At 36.2% G+C, this 27,104-nt stretch overlaps 1 protein-coding gene and 1 pseudogene across 1 annotated transcript; one reads left to right on the top strand and one right to left on the bottom strand.

Moving 5' to 3' along the window:
• Window positions 1-1,641: 1,641 nt before the first annotated feature.
• LOC139808426 (uncharacterized) lies at window positions 1,642-4,046 on the bottom strand (annotated as a pseudogene).
• A 5,779-nt stretch (window positions 4,047-9,825) lies between these two features.
• Alien (COP9 signalosome complex subunit 2 alien) lies at window positions 9,826-13,635 on the top strand. The gene is made up of 9 exons (XM_071770243.1): window positions 9,826-10,022; window positions 10,651-10,845; window positions 10,928-11,053; window positions 11,186-11,353; window positions 11,504-11,678; window positions 11,805-11,943; window positions 12,034-12,250; window positions 12,818-12,958; window positions 13,378-13,635. Exons 1-9 carry the CDS (start codon window positions 9,972-9,974, stop codon window positions 13,495-13,497), a joined length of 1,332 nt encoding a protein of 443 aa, XP_071626344.1. The 5' UTR covers window positions 9,826-9,971; the 3' UTR covers window positions 13,498-13,635.
• Window positions 13,636-27,104: the final 13,469 nt, after the last annotated feature.

The raw sequence follows: 27,104 nt of genomic DNA, 5'->3' as shown, positions 1-27,104 counted from the left end.
CTTTTACAGCCGCTACACTCAACAATTAATAATATAATAATATTCAAATTTCGAACTTTTATACTTTGATTTCATATTCGTATTCCATAATCTCTAACATTTTTAAAAATAATTAAACTAAATATGATCATCTCAAAAAAGATTAGACGCTAAAAGGATTAATATTTTATCTAAATATATTATAATAAAAATTATAACAGTAAAGTTTTTGGAAGTGGTAGACAAACTAGTTTATTTTGTAATGCAAACTTTTCCTCAAATTTCTATATTCAGTCATATCAGAGGATTTTTTTCTGCAGACATTTGAAGACTGGCGGACAATGGATTTTCTCGTGACTGAACGCATGCACGATTCTCACTATTTAAACACTGGCTCTTTGGATTCTGTTACATTGAAACTTCACAATACTTTGGAGTACAATGAACTCTTTGGTAATGAAGTTTTTAACAAAGGTAAGATTATCCAAATAATAATTAAATTATCGTCTGAGAATACCTTAATGCAGGTAACACAAAAAAAAGAGAACAGACGGTTAATAGCAAACAAATTCTCTTTTTGCGCAATGCATTTATATTATATCTTAATTTTATGCATATAATCCACTTTATGTATATTATTATAATCAGTAATTTATGACGCGATTTATCGTAGCTCGAGCAATATTGCGCTTGTTATATCATGCAATAGGCGAGGAGGTGTTTCAGAAGAGTATCATCACATATTTAGGCAAAAAGTAAGTGTGTATAATGTACAAAATAATTATCACATATCGGAATATTAATCCTAACTAGCCAGACTTAATTTCGAGTCTTTAATTCGCCACACTCCGATCAGTAAGACCGCTCGACTTTATCAATTTGTCACATTGTCGTTTTCATTCTAATTAATATTTTTAAGCTTGTACTGTAACTAGGATAAAATATCATAAATATAATGTTTCTTGTATTTACGTTGGAAAATATAGTATGTAATCAGAAATATGAACCAATGCTACTGCGTTCAATATCCAATGTTACTCGTTAGAGGCCATATATTTTGTTCCTTAATTATAATTTGACTAATAAGCTGGTTTTAAGTTATATTCTTAGTTTCTAGTTATGTATTAATTAAATTGTACAATAATGGTTACGTTGATTCCATAATAGTAAAATAGACATACGACGTATGTATTATAGCTAATAACAATGACATTTCTCAAATTTAGTTTATTTGGGTCGGTCACTTCTGATGATTTGTGGAACGCCATGCAAAATGCTCTACAGATGGCCCCTTATATCCCTTATATGCAACAACAAGATTTTAAAATAAAAGATGTGATGGACACGTGGATAAATCAAAATCGTTATCCTGTGCTAAATGTGACGATAAATTACGAAACTGGCGAAGTGGCAGTAAATGTTTCCGCGCAACTAAACGTATCAATAATGAATAGTGGATACCCATGACCTACGCCGACCAGAGCAATTTGGATTTTTCCCGTACTATGCCCAATAATTGGTTAGGACCAAATCAAACTAGTAGAGTGGAAATTAATACAAGAGATTGGATTATCGTTAATGTACAACAAACTGGTATAAATTATTAAATATTACGTTCTTTTACTTATCATTTATTCTATCATTATGAAGGTTTTACATCATTCAAGTTTTTACATATTTCTCCATTTATACAAAGCTTTAAGGATCGAGGCGAAGGCAAGTTTATATAAACGGATATTATATACTATGTTTCAAGATATTTTCATCTGAATTTTAATTATTATTAAAACAAGATATGTACATTTATTATTCATGTTTTTGTTAGTTATACGCGTTTGCATTGCTTCCTTTGAATTGAATATTATTGCGATATCGAAGTTTTTATATAACTATGATATACAATTTTATCCGTAATATATCGCACAAGACATGATTCAATATATTTCGCCCCTAATTACACCTGCAATTCGGTCTTTGTATTATAATATAACTAGTAGGGGAGAGTGGGGTAATTGTGAACACGGGATAAACGCGAACAATACTATTGTATTGTTAGAATAGTGATATTTTCCGACTTCTCGTACTCGTACCACACTGAGCGTATATCGGACTATCGCTGGGTGCGAGAAGTAGGAGAATATCACTATTCTAATTTACAACAATAGTAATCGTTCGCGTTTACTCCGTGTTCACAATTACCCCACTCTCCTCTATTTCTCATATAGAAATGACAACGAGAGAAAGACAACAATATTTATAAAATGAATCCTTTGCCTTTAATATAATTACGAATCTATATTACCTGATAACCTGATCACTTAAAAATCTTTCGCCATATATACTTCATAGTTACTAATCGATATAAATTTATCTTATATGCATTTTATGTGAATTATCTCACATTATAAAATATGTTTCAAGCAGCCAAGATCTCTCAGATGCAGCAATATATCAGCAAGTATTTTACATACTTTGTCTCCGCCGACATATTTTTGCTTCTTTGCACCTACCAAAAAATCTAGACTGATTATGTCTTGGACTAACGTTTCTGATTTGAGATATCCCAATATTGCCGGTAAAAAATGGGATACGACAATAAAACCGAAGAGAGCGCCCCTCCTAAAATCGTCCAATAGAGCGTTATATGAATATTTCTCAATGTCTTGAACGCCAGCGTCCAGCAAATACTCCATCAGCGCGTCGTGATAAGCCCGCATGATGTCGAAAAATTTCTCTCGTATCTCTTCATTCGAGCAACAGTTGTAGAGATACGTGGAGAGATCGACGACGGGCATCGAATATCTAATAAGCCCGAAATCGATCAGCATCGCGCGATATCGTCCATCCTCATGGTCCTCATCCGCCTTGAAGAGAATGTTGTTCAATAGAAAGTCGCCGTGGCACATCGTGGCCAGAGGTTCAAGCGGCTTTATTATCTTCATCATTACTTCAAACGCGTTCGTGAGGAAGGCTTCCATCCTATCGCAGAAAGCTGCATCGTGACCTTGTCTGCGGAGATATTCCAGCGATCGCGTCGCCGTAACATTGAAACAAGCTTCCATCATGTATCCTTTCACGTATCTAGGCTCTTGCAGTCGCGCCACGACGTCGAAAAACTTTTCCCGCTGCAGTTCCTTCATGACGTACCCTTTACCGTGAAATCGTCCTAACTCGCGCATCGCCGCCAACGTGTACTCGAAAGGAGCGTTGTGCGGGTACGAGCAAGAATAATATCCTCGTTCGTTAACGTTCTCCATGGCGATCACGAAATCGGTGGGCGACCGTTTTTCGGCGTAGTAACATCTTGCGTAAAAATGCCTCTCGTTCAGTTGGACGTACGTTCGAACAAAATCTCGTTGTCAAATTGATCGATGCGACATATGTAGATAAAGCTCTTCATGGGTCTCTTTAGCACCATAGACAATTCCTCGTTTTGATCGTTTGCTTTATTCTTAAACTGCAGGCGTACGTAATACACGATTGTCACTATAAGGTTGATAGATTTGGAGATTTCGTATCGAGCTTTGTCAACGTCCAATCCAAGATTCTCGATAATCCCCGCCATTACCTGATCGAGCCATCTCTGAGAATCTTCGACGTGGGAATCGTGGGACATTTTCTTCGAATATGCAATTCGTGTAAATTAATGATAAAATTTGGATTGTTGATCTAGGAGAGTTTCCTCGAGTTGCCTCGACAGCTCGAACAGTACTAATGTATAGTGGTTTCCCGTAAAAACCATTAATCGGTTTGCTTTTCTGCTGACGGCGTGCATACCTGACGCGAGGCACGATCGTATTTTTGACGACCAGCTAATTTTGTCTTATAAATAAGCATAAAATTGATATAAAGAGTGGGAGACTGACAATGCATATCACACAATGTTACAAAAATAATCGAGCCACATATATCAATACATTATGCAAATACAATGTCAAAATAAGTGCTTTTTATCAGCTGATGTTCACTATAGTACCCCACATAACACTGAATAGAAATTCATAGAAACTTCGTTTTAAGAAATACATACAAAAAAATAAATATATGAAGAATTTCTGAGAAGAATTAACCACATCCACCGTTCTAAATAAGTATTCCTCAAAAGTTTATATAACGATCGAACGACTCCCCGATTCACAGTACTGAGAATACTTAAAAAATTCATGAGGAATATGCATGTACAAATCCTATCTTATTTTCCCGTCAAATCCGGGTAATCTCATTGGATATAGGAGATATAGGTACTCTTTGCTATTCGGTATCCAGACCTTATTATGTTAGTTACCAGTTAAGTCCGTGTTATATGCGCGGTATTATCATATAAGACAGAGAAAATCGACATGAAGAGTGGGAGATTGATATTAAGGACGTTCTCTCGTCCTTATACTAGAGAAAATCGATTTTCTTAGGATTTTCTTGAAACTGTGAATATACGTTAATTTAGGTGTGCTTTATGCGTGGTATAAATTTCAGTACCTCTTCCGGTATAAAAAAAAAAGATACCGAGCCTCAAAGTTATAAAAAAATTTTTTTAATTGAATTTTTTTTAGTTTTGGCATTTTTTCCTTATAGAACTCGACGAGAGGAGCAACTTTGGTCCTCTTGGCCAACCTTGTATCTCTTACCATTTGGCCTGGAAAACCTTTTCATTAGTAAAAGTTGAAACTTTGAGACTCAGTATCTTGATTTTTTATACCGGAAGAGATACTGAAATGTATACCACGCATAAAGCACACCTAAATTAACGTATATTCACAGTTTCAAGAAAATCCTAAGAAAATCGATTTTCTCTAGTATAAGGACGAGAGAACGTCCTTAATGCATATCATAATGTATCAAAAATAAAATCGAGACACAATCAATACAATATGCAAATACAATGTCAAAAGATAGTGTTCGTGCCTATTATCAGCTGTTTACTATATTCAAAATACTATGACAGACTGTGGCGATAAAGTCACGAGCATGCGTCAAATGCTTGAAATCGTTTCCGTAAAACGACTAACAAAAACCATCGATTGAACTACCCATTTATTTTTTGACTGGTTTAAATCACAATTGCGTTAATATTTATCATTTTTTAGTTAAGTGTTAATATGTCTATTTATGGTTTAAGAATACGTATATAGTGTAATGATAAATTAACAATTAAATTAATATAATTAATATAATATAGAAAATAATAATTTTTACAGTATAATCATAGTAACTTATAATCATTATCACAGAGCTAATTGATAGTATTCCGTACGTTTTTCTACCTTTTAAATAAAAAAAAACGATTGTTCCGTTCATAAACGGAAAACAACGAAATTCGTACATACATCTCTAGCGTTATATCAAATATAAATATCTTAATAATAATAATTTATATTCTCGTTTTGATGTAAAACCTGATGATATTACCATAGAAATAAATAAAATACGTATGTTACAAATTTTGGGAATAAAAAGACTTTCGAAGTAAAAGGATTATTTTCAACTCTCTTATTATATTTTACGTTTTAGAATAGTTTCAAAAAATATAGTTTAAAAATAGTGCATTAAAAAAGATCTATGAATGCGCTTTAATCTAAAGAATCATTTACTAGAATAAGTACGAGTGTAATATAAAAAAATATTTATAATAAAAAGATATATGTATATATGTGCACACGTATTGTTATTCTAAATGTTCAATATTCAAGTTTGCGTTATCGTCTTCTATGCGCATAAAGCGTTTTACTGACGGTCAAAAAATGTTCATCAACAATCGATAATGTCCTTACACTTCAATTAATTTTGTAGCCTCACTGAGCTACACTTGATAATCACGAAAATTTATCTACAGCTGGCTATCTTCGATAAAATCTCGTTGATTTAAAATTTTTTTATTTATGATTAAAAAATCTTTATTTGACTTTCTATTCTTTTTTTATTTAGAATTTCGTATATCAATATAAAATAGAAAATAAGTAGTATCAAAAAAGTCGATAATATTTTCTTTTCTATTTTATATTGATACGAAATTTCGAATAGAAAAAGAATAGAAGGTCAAATAAAGATTTTTTAAATACCAAATATCGATAAACCTCTCTAACTCAGACTTCTCTTTTTTGTTATTTTTTTATATAAACCGCATTCTCTCTAAGCAAAATCGTCGCGTTTAATCTCGAGCGCGAATATATAAATTTAAATACTATAATGTAAAAACATAAAACAACCGAAATTTAAAAATTAACTGATCAATCGATCAATAAATTAATACATAGACAAAAAAATTTTAGTACAATCCGCGAGAATGAATGACGTGAGATCCAAAAGGGACGATAATTTCCGAAGCAATATTCACGCAAAAAGTATCAAGCAATAATCAATATAATGAATTTATCGTATTCTCGCGCATGTGACATTTGTTTTTATAAATTTTCACATATATCATGTATATTCATATAAACATCTCGTTATTTTATTGCAAAATGTTATTAAAATTACATTTAATACGATATATGAAATATGTTTCATTTTACATTATATTATGCATTTTAGTATAATTGGTATAAAAACTATCAGTTTTGAGACATTTCTATGTAAAGAAATTATTCTGTCCCGCGACAGAATATTTATTGGATTCTCATGTCATTTTATTTCATTTATTGATGCAAATAACTCAAGCTATTAGATAGATAGACTATAAAAGATTAGGATAAAATTAGCGCGTTATATATATGTATATATAAATAAAAATAAATATGCAATTTTTTAACAATCATTAATGTGATTGTTAATTTATATCTAATAAGATTCTTCAGAAGAATATGTGAAACGTGAACTAAAATATCTTTTAATCTTTTTCACTCATCCGTGATACATGCATGTTAAATTTGTTTATACATTTTGCTTTCTTGCATCAATTTTTGTAATATTTAATCCTGGAGGAAAGAAAAAAGGAAAAAATTATTTGTGAAAAAATACAAATTGTTGTAACAATAACTTTTTTTATATGTAATTGTTTGATTTATTTTATTTTATTGAACCTATCTATTCTTTATTTACAGATATTTCTCTTATTATTTTTTATTTTTTGAATTACATTTAAGCTATCTCTATTTATTGCTTATTTATAGAAAATTATTATTATTATTGTATATCTCAAAAATATCCAGAAATATTTTTAAAACCTTATTACCCGAAAAATAAACGTCAAGGGAAAACTCAAGTGATGAGACGTCTAACCTCATATTAAAAAAATATTCTATTTCTTGTAAAATTTTATTTTTATTCTTTATCTCTTTCTATGTCTATTTTTCAATAATTATTTTAAAAACAAATTTAAAAATGTAATTAATTCAATAAGTTAATTGATAACGAATATAGATACTTGACAATATCTAAAATATAAATTCCAATGAATCACCTATAGGATACACACTTTGGCGGTTAGTGTACTATGCGATAAACATTAGACGCTGCATCAAATAAATGATGCATCGACATAACGAGCTCTGTTGTGAACTCGATATGTGCTAACGCGAGAGCATTCTCGCGTAAGCACAATAAATTGATAAATGATAGAGTTCCAGGATTAATTATTTAACCTAGTCTGATTTATAGTCTATCTATTTCAGGGCAACGGATCTGTGACAAATCGCATTTATCTGCATTGTTAGATGAGAATAATACATAAATATACAATCTAATATTCACACAGATTCGTTACCCCATTATAAAAAAAAATTCGTCACTCACCGACCGATGCGCAACGGGCGGAGTTATCAGCCACGTAGCTACGATGATACTGTAACATACAAACATAAGATTTAAATTAAAGAAGCGCTCAAAATAATCAACATTTCAAAAGATAATTCTTAATTCATTATATTGGCCTCTAAGACCCAGTTTCACAAGTGTCGGTTAACTTTTAACCTTAGATTAACTCACTCTTCGTCTCTTTCTAAGGGAGCGTTAGAAGGAGACGAAGAGTGAGTTAATCTAAGATTAAAAGTTAACCGACATCTTTCAATAAAATCTTTCAATAAAATATTTAGCAATACAATTATCTGTTTACCGAAAAAGATCTTTACAAGAATATAATCTTAGATGATTTCTCTGTCTTTAATTACTTTTAACTTATCGAAATGTAACAATTCGAATAAATGGAAACGAATTATTAATTTTATGTAGCTAAGAGGTGATACTTACCCCAAGGTTGCTCCGCCGGTGCCCGATGTCTCTCTCGGACCTCCTCCTCCTCTCAGGTCGTCAGGTCTTTCCTCCTTCTCTTCTCATCGCACAGGACACTCGCGAGAAACACTCGCGGATAATAAATTACAATCGCCCGCGGACTAATTATCAATAAAATTCTCTTTCGCGCGATACTGTACGGCACTCCCGTTTATAAAGCCCATGAGAAGAATATTCCGTCAAGTACGCCGTAATATTTTTCAAATAGGCTTTGCAAAAGTCTTTTAGTCCGAATACTTGTACGGCACTCCCGAACCGGCTGCGGTTCGTTTGTTCAATTAAATCGGCGGACGGAGGGTACGTTAGCTTCCCCGTCTTTGCATTTTTATCCAAGCAGAACGAGAGTTTTGCTTGGGTAACATCCTCGTACTGGGTACTGGGCCTTCCCACCTCGCCAAGGTCGTACCTATGGGGAAGGAAGTACTTTACTCTGTAATATAAAAGCAGACATTATCAAATTAAATTATATAAATATTACTACGTTTACGCGAGCGTTACTTCTGTAGTAACTTACGATAATTCCTTCGCGTAAACGGGATTTTGTAGTAACTTACGATAATTTACTCCGCGTAAACGAGTGATATATCGTAAGTTATTACAGAAGTAACGCTCGCGTAAACGTAGTATATGAGATATTTCCCAAAATATTAAGTATCACATTTTCTAACACGGATTTTTCGTGAAAATTTGAAAGAATCGCGACGCCGATTGCCCCGATTCGTTCCGCGTTCATCACCGCGTTAAGTTAACGACGACGATGAAATGTTTGAAGATGTCAGTAACTTGGCACGACACCACGCGAATCAAGTGGACGGCTAGTAAAGACACACAGTTAATTAATCAAAAATACAATAAAAATTAAATATCGCACGCACAATACGGGATCGAGCACGATAAATCTCGCGAATGTAAATATATTCGAATCACTCGATATACGATTTCACGTTGTCACTCTTTTCCCCTTTCGAAAAGAATCGGAGATAGCTCGCATTTACAATTCCGCCAGAGCGTTCAAAGCACAACGCTATATTCGAGAGTCCAGATATACGGCGAGACCGCGAGACGAAGGATTATCGCTTGCGAATGCATAACGAAACTGCAAATCACTCACAAATCACATAATCACAAATTACCGTACCTTCGCCTCGACGTCTCCGCCTCGAGCGATTCACACGACACATTCATTTCGACACTGTCCGACCAGACACTTGATCTTGATACATTGCGAATTCTTGAGCGCGTAGTCGATTATTCCCGCAAAACGAGGAGCAGGAGTGCCAATCGCAGGAAAAAGCGCGTTCCGAAAAACACCACACCACACAGCACCCACAGCCACAGCACGGAGCACTTCACAACTGTCCGAAATTTACCGGGAGAATGACCGAATGATTTCCGTAGGTAACGGTACTCCGAAAGTCGAAGAAAACAAGCGGCAAGGCCGCTCACCGACAAGAACAATCGATCGCACGCTGACTTCGAAGTACTACGCCGTACGCCGTTTCTGCGTTCAACGGTCGCGCCTAGTATGGCCGCATGGCGTCTGGTTCACAGACCTGAGGCTACGCCACTGCATCGCGCAACGGCGCGGCAGTGGCGTTTGTGGTGGTTTGTGGCGTTCACGCTGAACGCTCGCGCTAGCGCAAAGAGGCGGGTTTCAAAATAGGTACGCTTCGCCTGTACATACATACTCGACATAACCGTCAACCGTCATTGTCAGCGGGGGACCGCGTAAAATCTGTGCTAACGTGGGCCGGAGAGAAACTCGCGAAATGTCGGATGAGGAGGATTTTATGTGCGAGGAAGAGGAGGATTACGGATTGGTAAGTTTCCCCCCGGAGGATCGCACGGCCATCGTTTTCGCGGAACGTTCCGGCTCGCGGGTGAGGTTAGAATTTCTGGAGCACTCGCGTCCGGTATACAAAAATAGTCCGAGGGATACCTCGAACGATCCTTCTCGACGAACGGGCCCGTCAAAACGGGTTCGACAAATCTTCCATTGTATCGTGCGCAAAACGTTTCCGATTTTTCGTTTGGTTATAGGTTATGTTTAGGAACCATCTTCGGCGGTGTTAAATTAAGCACGCTCTATTGTCCGGGTACGTTCCGTTTCACGCATGGTGCAACCTTTATCCTTGATTAACATTCGGTGAACAACAAGGACAAATGATACATTAGGCGCATGGTGCGTGAACTAGAATGCACCTTTAGACGTCCTTGACTGGACCAGCATCTCTAAACGCTTAATTTGTTTTAACAGTATTCTGAAGACTCCAACTCTGAGCCAGATGTCAAATATCAGTATTATAATAGTACAGCGTCATTTATCCTCGTTTAACGTTTAGCGAATAACAAGGATAAATAATGCGTTATACGCATCATGCTGTATGAAACGGAATGCACCCTTAGACGTCCTCGGCCCAGCATCCCTAATCGCCTAATTTGTTCCAGGAGTATTCTGAGGATTCCAATTCTGAGCCAGACGTCGATTTAGAAAATCAATATTATAATAGTAAAGCTCTCAAGGAGGATGACCCGAAAGCTGCTTTACAAAGTTTTCAGAAAGTACTGGATCTGGAAGGCGGCGAGAAGGGAGAATGGGGCTTCAAGGCTCTCAAACAAATGATCAAAATTAATTTTAAACTGGTACCTGAGGAAAAAATGTGTTAGACATACTTGTAGCTCTCTGATTGTACCATAAATGTTAAACGCAACGTCTCCTTTTCAGTCCAATTATAAAGAGATGATGTCGAGGTATAAACAATTGTTAACGTACATTAAAAGTGCAGTTACTAGAAATCACTCGGAAAAGTCAATAAATTCCATATTGGACTATATTAGTACATCAAAGAATGTAAGTACATTCAGCGAATAAGCATGTTATTGTATTTAGTATCTCGATAAATCGTTTTATTCTTGATTAATCTTTTTTTACTTACTTTAAATTTCTTCTGCATTTAAAAAAGTAACGAATATGTTTTTTAAGATGGAGTTATTGCAAGACTTCTATGAAACCACATTAGACGCATTAAAAGATGCAAAGAATGATAGGTTATGGTTTAAAACAAATACAAAATTGGGAAAACTGTATTACGATCGTTCAGATTTTAATAAATTGGCGAAAATACTAAAACAGCTTCATCAAAGTTGTCAGGTGTGTGTATATGTACATAAGTATTATGTGAGTGAATATATATGATTTATACATGTGTTTAACTTATTATCATATAAGTAACATGTGATTGAACACACGTGCACATATTTATATATAGATTAAACTTAGTTTACATATATATTTTTTCAGACTGATGATGGAGAAGATGATCTGAAAAAAGGAACGCAGTTATTAGAAATTTATGCCTTAGAGATACAGATGTATACAGCACAAAAAAATAATAAGAAATTGAAAACACTTTATGAACAGAGCCTACATATTAAAAGTGCTATTCCCCATCCACTAATTATGGGTGTTATTAGAGGTAATAACATGAATGTTTTCCAGAAGCATACAACAATTTATAACGTTTTACGACCGTTATCCCGACAATTTTGCGATGTATGTATATTGCTTAGAGATGCAAAGAGTAACAAAATGCTTTTTTCAGAATGTGGGGGTAAGATGCATTTAAGAGAAGGTGAATTTGAAAGAGCTCACACCGACTTTTTCGAAGCCTTTAAAAACTATGACGAGTCTGGTTCACCGAGACGTACAACATGTTTAAAGTACTTAGTTTTGGCCAATATGTAAGTGTGATTATGTATTCTCTATTATTGTGATTATTTAGATTATATTTATACAATTAAATATATATATTTATATGATTATGTTATTAGGTTAATGAAGTCTGGTATTAATCCTTTTGATTCACAAGAGGCAAAACCATACAAGAACGATCCTGAAATTCTAGCAATGACGAACTTAGTTGTCAGTTATCAGAATAATGATATTAATCAATTTGAATTAATTCTAAAACAAAATAGGAACAATATTATGGATGATCCTTTTATCAGGGAACACATTGAGGATTTATTACGGAACATACGTACACAGGTATATCTCATATCTTCAGCTTATATTAATGTTAGCATTAACTAAATTGTCTTATAATTTGCTCTGAACAAAAAACAAATTAAGTAAATAATAGGCTATGAGAGCCGACGCAAGATCTAATATGCGGAAAAATTATATTTAACAATTCTTAGTCAATACATTAAAAGTTTCAAACGTTTCAGCCCTAAATCAGGCTCTCTTCAGTGATAGTAAGTCGAAAGAACGCATATATATGATGTACAAAAAATTATTATGCATGCATTAGCTCTTTGCGATACCACTGTATGCGTGCATAATAATTTTTTGTACATCATATATATGCGATCTTTCGACTTACTATCACTGAAGAGGGCCCCGATTTAGGGCTAAAACGTTTGAAATTTTTAATGTACTGACTAAGAATTGTTAAATATAATTTTTCTGCATATTAGATCTTGCGTCGGCTCTCATAGCCCATTATTTACTTAATTTGTTAAGATAAGTCTGTATGTCACATTTATGCTCAAAATATGATGTATAAATACATACTACATCATGATATTTTATTAATGCACATAATTGTTTTAGGTTCTAATTAAATTGATAAGACCATATACTAGAATTTATATTCCTTTTATAAGTAAGGAATTGAACATCGACGTTTCGGAAGTGGAAAGTCTCTTGGTATCTTGCATCTTGGACAATACCATTCATGGTCGTATAGATCAGGTAATATTTTTATAATCTTGTAGCGATGTTGGATGCGTGGGATTCGTCTGCACAATGACGACTGAACGCGCGTGTTTATGCGTGGGTGCATGTATACGTACGTGTGTACATGTTATTGGTTGTATGCGTATATGTGCTACTGTAGCTCTGCAGTTGTTGCTGTCATGATTGCTGCTGCTAGATTTTCTTATTAGTATGTACTAATTCTTGGTAAGAATGTGAATTGGTGAAGGGATACTCGTTCTCAGTTTTTAAACCCGATTAGCACAGCCGAGTGCTCGCGAGAAAGTGTGCTCGTTTTTGGCATGGCTGGCTAGTATGGTGATCGGGTTACTGACAGGGGTGCACGCGACTACCACAGTCTAGAATTTACGAACGATTCTGTTTATACATAATGTAATTCTCTATATTCTTTACAGGTAAATCAGGTTCTCGAATTGGATAAGAAATCGGTATGTGCTGCGCGTTACAATGCTCTCGATAAATGGGCAGGTCAGTTGCAATCCTTGCATACAGCCATTGTGAACAAAATGTCTTAAGTGGCGTAGCGCACGTGATCCTGCAATAAACACAATCTAATTTCACTTTTGTGTATAGTATATCATAAAAGCCCTATACAGATATATGAAGATTTGAAATCTATTGTGATATAATAAATTTAGCATTTTAGCACGGGAGTTATTTTCATTTCCGTTGTATAAAGTCTATCCCAAAATAAATCGAAGTGAGGAAAATCAAGTGATGCAAAAAGATATACACAGAGGTTAAAATGTCAGGAAATTTTTAGATCGACAGATAATATACATGATATCTAATGACTTTCTTATTTACTGAATTTAGCTTGTTTTAATAATAAACTAAGTATAAGCTCTCCTGAATAAATCAAATAGGAAATAGTGAAAGAGGCAATCAGAGCCACGCGCGGTAATTATTGCGCAATCAATATATACTCGATAAGATAAAATATATTAGTCAATACATATTCGTATTGACAGCGAATATGTATTAACTAATATATTTTATCTTATTGACTATATATTGATTGCGCAATAATTACCGCGCGTGGCTCTGATTGCCTCTCTCACTATTTCCTATTAGCTTATTTTGTCGGCTTCTAATGTATATTGCTTTAGATATGACATTTAAAGCAATATTTTTCAGCATGCAATATTTTAACATTGGTACCAATTGAATCGGTATGATAATCCTATAATCCATGATTACTGTTTATATATATATATATATATATATATATATATATATATATATATATACAATATATATATATATATGTATGTGTTGCTGTTTGTGTATGAAACTTCGATATTATAAGATTCTGGAGCAGAATCTTTTTGCTTTTAACCCACTTAAGTATCGGAATCAATTTTGTGAACTACGTTATTTACAGTTAGACTCTTGACTCAAATAAGTGTCGGAATCAATTTTGTAAATAACATTATAATTAGAGTTGAATTCTTGCATGTAAAGATAAAATATTTAATTAAATTGATTAAGATTCTAATAGCTGACTTGTTTGTCGTCTTAATTGATCAAACTATATCTTCATCAAAATATATGATATATGATATATGATATTAAGGCATTAATATATGATATAAAGATAAAAATATAATGATGAAATGGATGAAAATCAAATTTTCACAGAGTTATTATTGTATGTCAGTTAGTATGTCACCTATTACATCTCATAATTTTACATTAAATGAATATTTTAATCTCTTATTTAATTCAAAGTAGTTCTAGATGATATTTATTACAGAAGGATTAATGCTACATTTTTTCTCAAAACTTTGAATGTGATAAGAACAAAGATTTATTAAAGCAATAATTCCCATTTTTTGACAAATCTCGAATGACGGTAATGATGATAGGTAAAAATTCAAATAATTAGTTCATATAAATCGTACATTAAAATTTTAAATTAAGTTTAATCGAAGCTGAAATCTTAATATCTCGTAGAATGATACAATGATATAAACACGATAAAGGGGAGTCTATTAAACTGCCGAATGTTTGTTTACAAAAATAACTCTATTAAAAAATACATTGTGCTTAAAATAAATGTGAAGATGGATATAAACATAAATTGCACGAGAAATTCCCGTGTTAAGTTTAACGTAATTCCATCGTTCTTCAATTGTATTAGTAACTAAAAATAGATTCAGATACATTAATAAACAGCAGGATAATGTCCCAAAATAACAAAGAAAATATTTTTGATACAATTTCTTAAGAGATTTAAAAGTAGAATATCTTGACCAATAATGCAGATCACGTAAATGGCATTCCGTAGTCTACACATTATGCGAGGCATACTTATATATAGAGTTCGGGCACACACAATCGACAATTATCAGAACTTTTGGAGGTCTTGGAAGTCCATGCTGTCATCGCAAAATTATGGGAAGTCAAGCTTCGACTTCGAACGGAACATGGCTCGATTCGGTCGGGACAATTTAACTGACGGCGAGAATGTAGACGCTGCAGAGAGAAGGATATCGTACGAGCACGAAGGAGGATAGGATATATACGAGACACCGTTGTTCTACGTTTCTCTCCCATCACCCCCTCCTCCCCTCCTCCGTCCCCTTGTCTGCCATGGTGCCGCTCGTTACCACTTCTCGCACGTTCGTACGCTTAAGTAAATCCCGAGAGGAACTAACAAACCTTGGGCCAGACGCGCGATGTATATGTATCCTTTGCAGAGAGTAATTCCACGCTTGGGTATCGGTGACTCGATTGCGGAACGTTCCGTGCGCGACCGTAATGACGACAGTAGAATTGATTTTGCATTAAAAATACGATCGCAGTGATTTAAGTCATCCGGAGTTATCCGAAAAAACAGTCGAAAGTTTATAAAGGGTTTCTACGGCATTTATTTTTATCCAAATATTAATGATGGACACGTTTCCTTGTTCTTTTTCTTTCTTCTTTCTTTTATTAAAAATATAAAAGACAGGCTCTCGATTTTTATCGTCGAACGTTCTATTAAAAGTTTGTATTAAATTTGAGATATGATTATATATGCATACAATGTAATGTGTGGGTATTATTATTTCTGTCGAAGAATACCTTGATACAAATAATTTAACAGGCTATTAAAAACATTCGGATAAGATTTCTGGTTGAGATATGCCACAGATGCCACAGAGAGGCATATCTGTTCCATATTCAAATAATACTAATTGCCTTTAGCGATTCACGTCACCTGACTTGCGCGATTTGACGTACGCGAATACTGATGATAGGATAGGGCAGGTCTAATAATTTTCACTCGATCAACCGAGTAATGGAACAATTCGTATTGCCAATTCCGTATCAGGTTTCATCTCGATTTCGTTGCTTTATTTCCGAATTGAAGCATTTGCCGTTCGAAAACGCGTAATAACTGGTAATAACTTTCGATGTAACAATTTACATGTTATTTTAAGCGAGAAAACATTAATAATTTGACCAAGAGAATCGAAATGAATAAAAAATAAAGAAATGTTATAAGAATTTCGAAGGAGAATTGATTTCGAAGAAGTTTATAATCACAACAACAAGTCTTAATAAATTTCATCTTTTATACACTGGTTGCAAATATTATATCTGAATATAATTCAAGTGTGATAAAGATATCAGAAATAAGCAACAATTATAAAAATAAATATTAAAGCTATTATTAGCCTATTAATAACAAGAGCCATAATAATCCATAAACACATTAGACTTTCATATATTTACCAATTTTTCTCTCGAAGATTGACAATCGGAAGGAAAAAAAAATTATGTACTAATTATAATTTTCTTTATTTTGTTTTTATTGTTTTTATTTTGATTTTTTTAATTTAGTATTTTTACAAAGGAGATTACCTCTTCCTAATTATAATTATGTATGTGTATATCACAATTTACAGACCACAGTGAATGGATTAGTACACACCTTTCATCATACTAGTCACCTGGGGTGAATCTTACACCCCGCAGCGTCGAAAAAATAAAACTCACGTTATAGTAATTTTCTAGGTGATCGTTTACACCAAACAAATCAGATGACTGTTCCTGTGGGTTGAATTATGAACTTGGAAGTAGATTCTGCACGTTCTGCAGAAAGAGATTGAGGCAGAAAAAGTTGAGAGATGTAGGCAATACATATGTACGCCATATATCGTCGCCGTATGTGCCTTGAAGGTCACGCAAAACAGCAAGCGGATTAATTCCATTTTGCGAAACTTGATCGCAACATGTGCGATGTGCACACATCTAAAGACGATGTCGCAAGCAAATACGGGACGGCATACGGGAGGTCCGCTATGAATATCGCAAAATCGAGCGATTTTGCACCGAGCATCAGAACCACCGGCCGTATACTTCTTGCACGCACCATGTGGTGCTTAAACGACGGTTTACTCGAGCAGCCACCTCCCTATCTATATAAGTATATTTTTCCAACAACCCCGCCGCGCCGTATGTGCAGCCTACACTTACCTCGGCGTGCGCGCGCCTCGCAAATTGTTAATTACCGACCATTAGCCTATTAGAGGCGCGTTCGATTTAATTAGCTTGAGACTAATTTTATTGCTCTCTCGTTAGCATGCCGCGGTCGTATGAGGTCGACCTTTTTCATTGCGGACCCGACCACGTACGTATACGTGCATATTACGCACGTGACGCGTGGAAGCGCGCCGTACACTCGCTAATTTATGTTACTGCAAAACATTAAATTTCATTACATCGCTCCGTTAGAATCTTTTTTTACGTTAAATTTTCGACACAGAGTGCATGCCACGCGGAATTATTTTTTCTTTTATTCTTTAATTAACGCGAGGGAGAACAGTTTGACCGAGAATTTCACGTGTCTCTATCTCTCGATTACGTAAGTTCGGTTTATGCATTTTCAGTTTTATAACGCAGCGTTTTGATATGTATAACGCAAATATATTTTGTTTTTAATTAAATCTTATACTTTTTCCCGGTAATTTAGCCGAACGAATTTTTCGTACCGTGAGCGCATTCGAAATACCATCTATATTTGCATTTATAGCGGCACATGTGAACATATAACCGTTTCGCTGTAATTAAGTGCCAATCTTGAAATGGATTCGCAATCAAGTATATTCATATAGGTTTCGCGGGCAATTGTCAATGCTCGTAAACTCTGCTAAATTTGTTTACGCCAGTCACAAATTATTTATTGCCAAACGTTAGTTACTTTATCAAGCCCGACAGAATCGCTAACCCAAATACAGTAGGGGGATATATTCTGACAAAATAATGACACCGGCACGAGCCAAAAACAGACTAAAATGCGCATGTACAAATTATAAAATTTGTCCAAATTGACGCTTATCGGGCGAATAATAAATATCCGTTTCTGTTACTGGCAACCGTCGATATACAATAGCAATTATTCAAACTACGATACGCGGGTATAATTTAATTACCGCCTATATGCCGGGATTAAAACAATTTTTTAACAAACACGTGATAATTAAAAAGAACAACATGCATACGGGCACTTATTGGAATATATATATATATATATATATATATCAATAAAACTCACAATTAAAACAAATGTAACGGTATACGGATAGTGTATAGATTTTGTTAGAATCAAAATAAAATTTAAAGCAGAACCTTTTAGAAAAATTTGGAATTAATTTTTCTATGATAGAAATGCTGAAAGCTTAGATTATAAATAATTGAAAACATATTAAAACAAAGCTTTTAAATGTATAATATCCCATTATAAAACAAAATTGTATTCCTCAGTTATTTTCAATTAGATTTATGGTGAGATTGAACGTATCAAAAAACACTTTTTTCCTTAAATTGTGTATCTCTACATATAAATAACTAAACTAAAGTACCGTATTGATTAAAGAATTCGAGTAAACATGACGATAAGTTGGGGATGCTCAATATAAAAATATATTTTATTGTTCGCAATTTACAGCGCAAGCTATAATGCTAGTGGTTAATGTAATATTAATAGATACCAAATAGTTAATATGAAAATACAGATACAAGTTGTCACTGTACGTACTTCCTTAATATCGGAAATATGAACGGAATTATCCATTCCTCGTGGACACACCGTAAATCCCGCGTCTAAGCGCAGATATGACCGCCGCAGAACGGCACGGCTGGTTTCGGCTCCATTTCAAGCATTGTTATTCAGTCTACGTTTGTGCCTATGTAAATGTTGGTTAAGCCCACGCAGGCTGGCAGAGTCCCTCAGGCTCGTCCTGTATCGTGGCTATGTGAGAGAGACTATAATCCCGCTGCCTACGAATAGTTCCCACCTCGCTCGTGTGCCACGTTTAAGACGATATCTCCCGAAGATCTCACCGTCCATCTTCTTCGAAAGCTCATCCGCATGGCTATATATAGTAGCGCAGAATTAAGCTCAATGCATTCAAATACATTTTGGTAATTTCCGCTAGTGCTAACTCAATAATAATAATTACGATTTAATTAATAATGATGACATTGTATAATTTAAACCTCGGTGCACCTGCAGAATTAGCATTTCTGAAATGAGATGATTAAAATTTATAATATCACAACCGGAAGTTGTATTCTAGGAGTACTCTAGAGAGTACTCAAACGTATCCAATTTTCAATCTATCTATTTAATGACGCTTATAATTTTCTGTTTAACAGTTCAACTAACTACATTTTTTTATATAAGTGTGCCTTGGAAGCTTTTTCTTTGAGATAGAAGAAAGCTATCAGCCGCACTGTTGACGTGGTTTTCGCTAAAGACACTCTCAGAAGAAAGCTCATTTAAGAGCGAATGAATGTAAATGGGGCAGCTGCACGTACTAATTAATTAATTAGAATGTAGAGAAGCCATGCATCGAATAAGGACGTCAAAAGGGTAGACGGGACGGTGTAAAACAAAGTCGCGACTGTCCATGGCAGCGGTGAATAGGGCGAGATAAACCGTAACTGCGAAGTAACCTCAGGACATTTTGCATAATGGCAAGATTACGAAGGGAATACGTGGCCTCCGTCAGAGAGTTGAGCAAAGTCGAGCGAGAAAAATCAAGTACTTAAACATCTACGAAACTCCCCTCTCTCTCTCTCTCTCTCTCCCTCTCGCTCTCTTTCTCTCTCTCTCTGTCTCGTTATCTCTAGCCGCGGTGCAGCTGCAGCTGCATCATCCAGCAGGTATACATGAAAAACACGCCGCTTCACTCAACCCAGCGCGTTAATTTAAGAGCGAATTTCATTTTCCGCGTCCCTGCTTGGAGCGTAGGTCCTAACTTGGTGGAAAGTGGTGCGGGTTAAAAAAATGAAATCTCGTACTCCCCGAAGTTTTAAATCTTCTTTGATAGCTCTGCACTGTAAGTATATAAAGGGTCCGGCAAACAAAAAGATGAGGCGCTCTTTTTGCCGTGATGAATTTTCTGTTACCATAATAAAGAAATATTCCGTTTCGTCACAAAATTGTTGATGAGAATCGTTTCTACGCGAACTGCTAGATGAAACAACAAACAATTATTTTTACTTTAATTATACAAAACACCCGAAAATAAACAATCTGAAAAAAGAAACAAAATAAAATATTACATGTATATGATATATAACGTGTTATTGTTATTTAAAATTAAAATGAGAGGAATTTATTGTTGCGTAAAGACTTCAATTATTTTACTCATTATTCTTCTCGTTCAATTAACGAGGCAATCATTTATACTATATCAATCGTTTATTATCGAATCGATATTGTCTGGAAAGGAACGCACGTCTCTCCCGAGCGATTCGACCGAGCCGGACGATCAAGATTAATTCCGTTAATTAATCGCCGAAGAAACGTGGCGAAATGAAAAGCGTCCATTATTCGCGACAAGATCGGTGACCGGACAAGGGTGGCGCGGAAGCACTCCCCGAGCCCCTTCCAGTTCATAGCCCCGCCGGAGCTTCATTCATCTCAGGAAATCCCCCTGAAGTGGCCTTCTTTAAATTGAAACTCAAATACACACCCTTAAAGAGCGAGCGAAAGAGCCCTTGAGGCGCCGTTGAGCCCATTCGAGACGGTTATTTTTCACGCCGTGTGGTCGGGAGAGACCTCGTCGTACCCGTATACTCACTAGTGGGTGCCGCTGCACGATAAGGTAAGATAACTGTTACGGGAAATCAATTCTCTGCTCGCCGTTAATCGTAATAAATACGCGTTACGCGATTAATCACGCTCGGAGGATTGTCATTCGGAGCAACGGCACGGAATTATTTATCCGAATATTAGAGATACGTAATTACAATATATTGTAAATTATATTAGAGATAGAATTCGCGTAAATGTTAATTATTTATTATAGTTTAATAGCATATGCGAAAGTGCAGTTTTCAGCGATATATAAATTTATGAAATAAGGAATTGTGTGCCTTTATGGAATCGCAATATCTGGAACTGGCTTTCTGCTTTACGGGACAGGTTTATTACTATTGTTATTTATTACGACACGAGCGGATCACGCGCGGCATTTTTACTGACTTCTTCATATTGTTATTACCTCCACCAAGTATTACGTGTACTCCCCCCAACGCCGGCAACACACGCCGTCGCTCCACTCCCTCTCGTGATCCTCTTTCGTCCTATTACTTCTGATGCCTGTTTATACGAACGCGGCCAAGGCCCGGGCCGTAATTAGGATATACCTCCTGGAAGACGGTTCTACCTCTACGGCGCGCCGTGAAAAATACACGCCGACCTTCCGTGTGCACCGGCGGACAAAATTTTGTCACCTTAAGTGAGTTATACCTTTCGTACCCGTTTTTCCCTTAGTTTCCCTTATTTATCGTCCCACGTATCGTTACGCCTTTATTTATTTGACCGTAATGCCGGGAAACGGATGCACGCGCGCTCGAATTCCACCCGAAAACTTTCCCGATTGCACATTGTATATGTGTGTACGTGTAGTCCCCGGTTGTGGACGTGCATAATCTGAAATTCAAATTGTGATCGACCGGCCGATCCGAGAGATGTTGTCCTTCTGATTTTTACGACGCCTGCATTCGTTCGGGCGTTCGCGTATACGCCGCGCGCCGCGGTCGTCGCTTGCTCCGAATCCGATTACGCGCATTTAAGTCCTCGCGCTTCGAGATAGCTGCATCCGCAACATCCCCGCCTTTAACGTTCATTACGCCTTGATTGCACGGTAGACGCGATGAAGCGTGTGATCAACCGCGCGATGAGATTACTCGTCGGATTATGCGAATGCGACAGCGCGGCAATATGTGCGCATTAATATGTTTTGCAGAATAAACGTTCTACCCCCGATAACGATGTAACGCGCGAATAATATTCCGTGGCACTCGCGTGATCAACAATATCGTCAATGTGCTCTGTGCTGATGGGTGCGCGCGTAAAAACTGGACCCGCAGCCTCTCTCGTCGGCTTTTATAGAGAGGACGTTCTCGTTACTTTCTTCTCTTCTAACAAATTGCTGAAGAGTCTCTCATTACCTTTTATTGTTAGTGTCTCCGAAAAATCATATCTTCCAAACATATAATTATTTGTAAATGGTGTAAGAACTTCCAGGATGGCTGAACTATCGATGGCGAAATATTAATTTGTAAGAAATTAATAGATAGATATTTATTTAATCTCTGCCTTGCGACTTCGGATGGACTTTCGTGTAATACAGTGTTTTATACAATGTTTCATATAATGTTTTACTTTTTCTTTTTCATCTTGTTTCATATATTATACTTCTAATTGTAAGCTTGTTTACTTTACTTTGCATTTTATATTTCACGTTACTTTATTTTACTTTATCCTATACTACTCTTTATTGCATTTTAACATTTATACATTTATATTTACGTTTGTTATTGCACATATATTTATCTTTTAAGTGTTAAGCTATTTATCTTTTATATTTAATTTAAAAAAAAAAGAAACTTAAATCTCAAAAATTCCGATCTCAGATTCTCCTCTCAAAATTCAAAACCTCAACCTAAAATCCTCTCTTTCTTCTTTTTTAGCCTCTCTTAATTGTCCTGTAATTCGTATGTACACATACTCTTCTGCTTCTTTTCCATTAATCTTTTCATTATTCCTCCCTCTATCCTAGAATCTTCGTCCGCTGCTTCTGCCTCTTCTTCTTTCCTTGCTCTTTCCTTTGTTATTCTTTTTTTCTCTAGTCTTTGCCCCTTGTCTCCTAGAATCTCCTCTAACGTAACGGATCGTTTTGTTTCGTTGTCTCGCATTGTTTCTAGCTAACACACGTCGTATTGTCTCCTCTGTCTCTCCACATATCCTACATTTCCTTAAATCTTCCTCCTTTCAATTGGCTCCGGTCACCTCATTTCCACGTCATTTTCCTATCAGATATTCTGGAACCTCTTCTGTTATTAATTTCTTATGAAGCGTTTCTTCTCTTCTTCTCAACTTGGATTTTTTAAATAATAACGGAAGAGTAATATAGAGTTCGCGCTCTAGTAAAGTTTTCAACAATATTGTTTTCTTCGCAATCGGACTCGTGGAAGTTATGACAATTTCAACGTCGGTGCGCAATAACGGAACGCGATCAAGCGTCAACGTCAACCCGTCCGTCGAAGAAATGTAATCTCCGCGACGCGCTACATGGATGTAGACGCTTAATTCTCTTTACGTTACAGTGAATTATTTCGAACACATTCTCCTCGTGACGCGACACAATAGGACGCAGGCGGAATCTCTTTTGGGAGAATTATTGTCGCGGCCGCGTGGAAGCGTACGGTCGGCGGCGCGATGACAAAGAGCGCGCCCGTTTTTCCGCTCGGCGTGACGACGCCGCGACGCGTCGCCTAAGCGTATAATCTCTCAAGTATTGTTCGCATCTTCCGTCGATTTATCCAACTGCTAAGGTGGAAAGGTGCGCGCCACGCCACCGCTTGTCGTCCGTCCCGTGCGACGCGACGGCGGAGAGGAACGCATGTGGGGCAACGAAAACACATCTGCCAGTTTTTAGCGGCGGCACCATATATCATAAACGCGAGTGAAACGTTAAGGGCGCGAGAGGGTCACCGTCTGGACCATCTATCTTGTACGACTTAACTCGGGAACGTCCGATACGTATACAGGGTGTCTCGTAATACGCGGCGCGGCCCACGTGTATCCGCGGCAGATTGGGGAGGGCGAGGGCGCAAAACGACGAGCGAAGTTTCTACATACATCGTTCCCCGGATCGTTTTGTTTCTAAGTTACAAGAGCACGTTTTACGGAAGTTGGCGAGCAAGCCGGCAGGAAACTTGACGACCTTTTGACTGTTCATATAGACACTCCCGGTTGGCACGAATCGTCGAATAGTCAATTGTGTTTCTCCGCGCTTTGCGGGTATTGATTAACTTCGGCATTCCTGCGATAAAACAACAGCAACTGTTACTATGTACAATAAAACCGGTTACTTTAGGATAGATCGATGTGTGAAATCGCGATTGGATGTTCGAAGAATTTTCCAAATACATATAGTTGCAAATTGCAAAACTTGTCGCTTAACCCTATAGAGAGGTAATATGAATTTTCTCATACGTGAAAGGCCAAGCGGGGTAATAAATTACCCCAAACTTGTACCGCGTGTATAATGTTTCTATTTGTTGTTAGACAACTTTTTAATAGATAATTTTGTTTGTTTTTTAATAGGGAAGACGATAGTAGTCATCAATTTGCGGTAGTAAAAAAAAAAACAGTAAAATAATTTCAAAAAACAAGAAAAAGAACCAAAAATTGGGCTGAAATGACTATTTTTATAAAAAAATGCTGTAGTTTTTCATAAAATTCACCGATTTTAAAAATTCCAACGGATTTTAAAAGACGAATAGACAACTTTCAAGGTCATGTAAGCGATTTTTTCGTTTAAAAAAAAAAACATATTTCTTTGAACATCTGAAGTAGAGGAAATGATGAAAAACTGTCGGATGGGAAAAATCGCAAGAAATGGAAAGTAAAACAGATTCTGTCGATTATTATTTATTTGAAAGGTAGTAAAAAATTATAAAAGTATATGGAAACAGTAAAATTAACTCTACAAAAACTTTACAAAGTTTTAATCAGTTGCTGTGCAAGAACAGCATAAGTGAAATAATTGACCGAATCTTAAAGAATTATATATGAAACAGGGGTAGAATTTTCCGGGGAGTGCTATAAAGTGTATAATTTTTTGTTACCGATTTTCACAAAAAATCTGAAATATACTTTACTGTGGTAAATGTCGAACGTAAACGGCCAAAGGGGGTAATACGTTACCCCAAACGATTTTATTTTTCGGTTTTCAGTTGCTGCACGGATCTAACGCACTCGCTGAATGACGGAGGTCGACTGCCGGATGACTAAACTGAATTATGGTTAGGGTCTCGGTATGAAAACTAACCTTCCTAAGGCAGGGGCGCAATTTGAATTTCGCGTGGGGCAACGTACTACCCCACATTACCTTTCTAGGGTTAATTGAAAAACATTTTGCATTATTAAATTATTTTGCACGTACATAAATATAGAATATACGTTGTTTGTTTGAATTTTCTCCTTAGTTTTATAGACTTAATTTTATAGTCCGCACAAAGCAATCTATTCAAGTACACAAAACGGCGAACTTATATAGAAATTCATGTTAGCGGACACACGTACTCGCATCCATGTGTGTTCGTACCTTCGTACATGCATTGGATACACAGATACCGCATGTTCCAATATTAAAGCCGCATCGTAACGCAATAATGTCTCGACAACGCTGATCCAAGATGGGAGCAGTTTTTCTTGGTTACGTCGCGTCGGCGCGAAGGTGTTCCCATCTACCTCGCATACGAAGCTCCGCGCGAGCTTTGTCCCCCGACGACGACGAATCATCTGGGAGATAAACGACTCTACGCCGTCGATTTTGTCAGATCGTCTGGAAATTCGTTTTCACCGAGAAAATGTTAAACGATTCATCACAAAGTTACATACGCCGGCCATCCCCTGTGATGAGATTAACAAGAATGTCAAAATGATAAATCTTTAGAGAAGATTATTAGATAAATACGAATACCACACAAGGATTTCTCTCGTTTTGTTAAGTAAACGTTGATCGTTCTTACACGGAAAATCAGGCCAAGAAGATCGTCGATTAAGAAAATTAATCAACTGTTTTTATTTTCGGATCAAATGTCTATTGTGCATTGATGGTCGATTTATTGTCGTATACAAGTAGATAAACAAATGAAAAATACAGGAGAAAACTGTCAATATCCATCCGGAGTAATTTCGAGGAAAATGCAATTTTAAGTTTCAAGACGTCAGATATCTCAGGAAACTATTAGAAAAATTAGTACAAAATTAAGTTAATATCGGAACACAGCCTTGGTACTTACTTAGTATTTTACATTGTAGGTACGTTGAACTTTGATGGTTCTTCCCCGTAAGCGCGTGGACGCCGTGAACTATGATCGTTTTTCAGCACGGTACAATTCTTTCGGCCTTACTTCCAATTAATTGTAACTGTTTTTTATCAAAATAGATAAAAATGAATCATGAAAGTTCTTTGAAAATGCCACAAGCATGATCAAATCAATTTTGACAAAAAAGTGGATTTTAATAACTTTTTCCTCTGTATATCCTTTCGATATATTAATTGAGCAACGCCAAAGCACATGCAAGGATTTTTTACAGGAAAAAAATATCAGTGACCGACACCGACACCGGGATTCTTCGCTTCCGTTCACGTGGACAGAAATTTTAATTTCAGGATAACACACATCGCGAGAGCGGAAAACGAATGGATGGCGAATTAATCCAGCCGTGAACGCGTGGCGCGCGGATGAAAAGGCCCTGGCGCGGCGTATTGGTAAATTGAGAGGTTCACGCCGGGATTGCGCGGAATCCTTGACATTTACATTTTATGATATTTGTCGAGTCCTTCGACCCTTTGCGGCCTTTCGCGCGGAGGGCGGCAGGAGGTGGTAGGAAGATAAGGAGGCGGAGGAGAGTACGAGAGAGCGCCTTAAGCCAAACCATCCCTCCGTTCCCACACAAATATTCTTACCGAGACGTTTTCCTCCCTCTCCATCTCTCTGACATGCCGCTGTATATTATCCGTGTGATATATGTGCCGTGAAAAAAAGTTACGAGATGCTCATTACCGAGATAAAAACCCGGCGATGCGCATTCTCAAAA

The sequence above is a fragment of the Temnothorax longispinosus genome, chromosome 2, assembly GCF_030848805.1.
Source record: "Temnothorax longispinosus isolate EJ_2023e chromosome 2, Tlon_JGU_v1, whole genome shotgun sequence".
Classification (NCBI taxonomy): Eukaryota; Metazoa; Arthropoda; class Insecta; order Hymenoptera; family Formicidae; genus Temnothorax; species Temnothorax longispinosus.
Note: the sequence above shows the minus strand (reverse complement) of the source record. Positions and strands in the feature narration are given on the sequence as shown.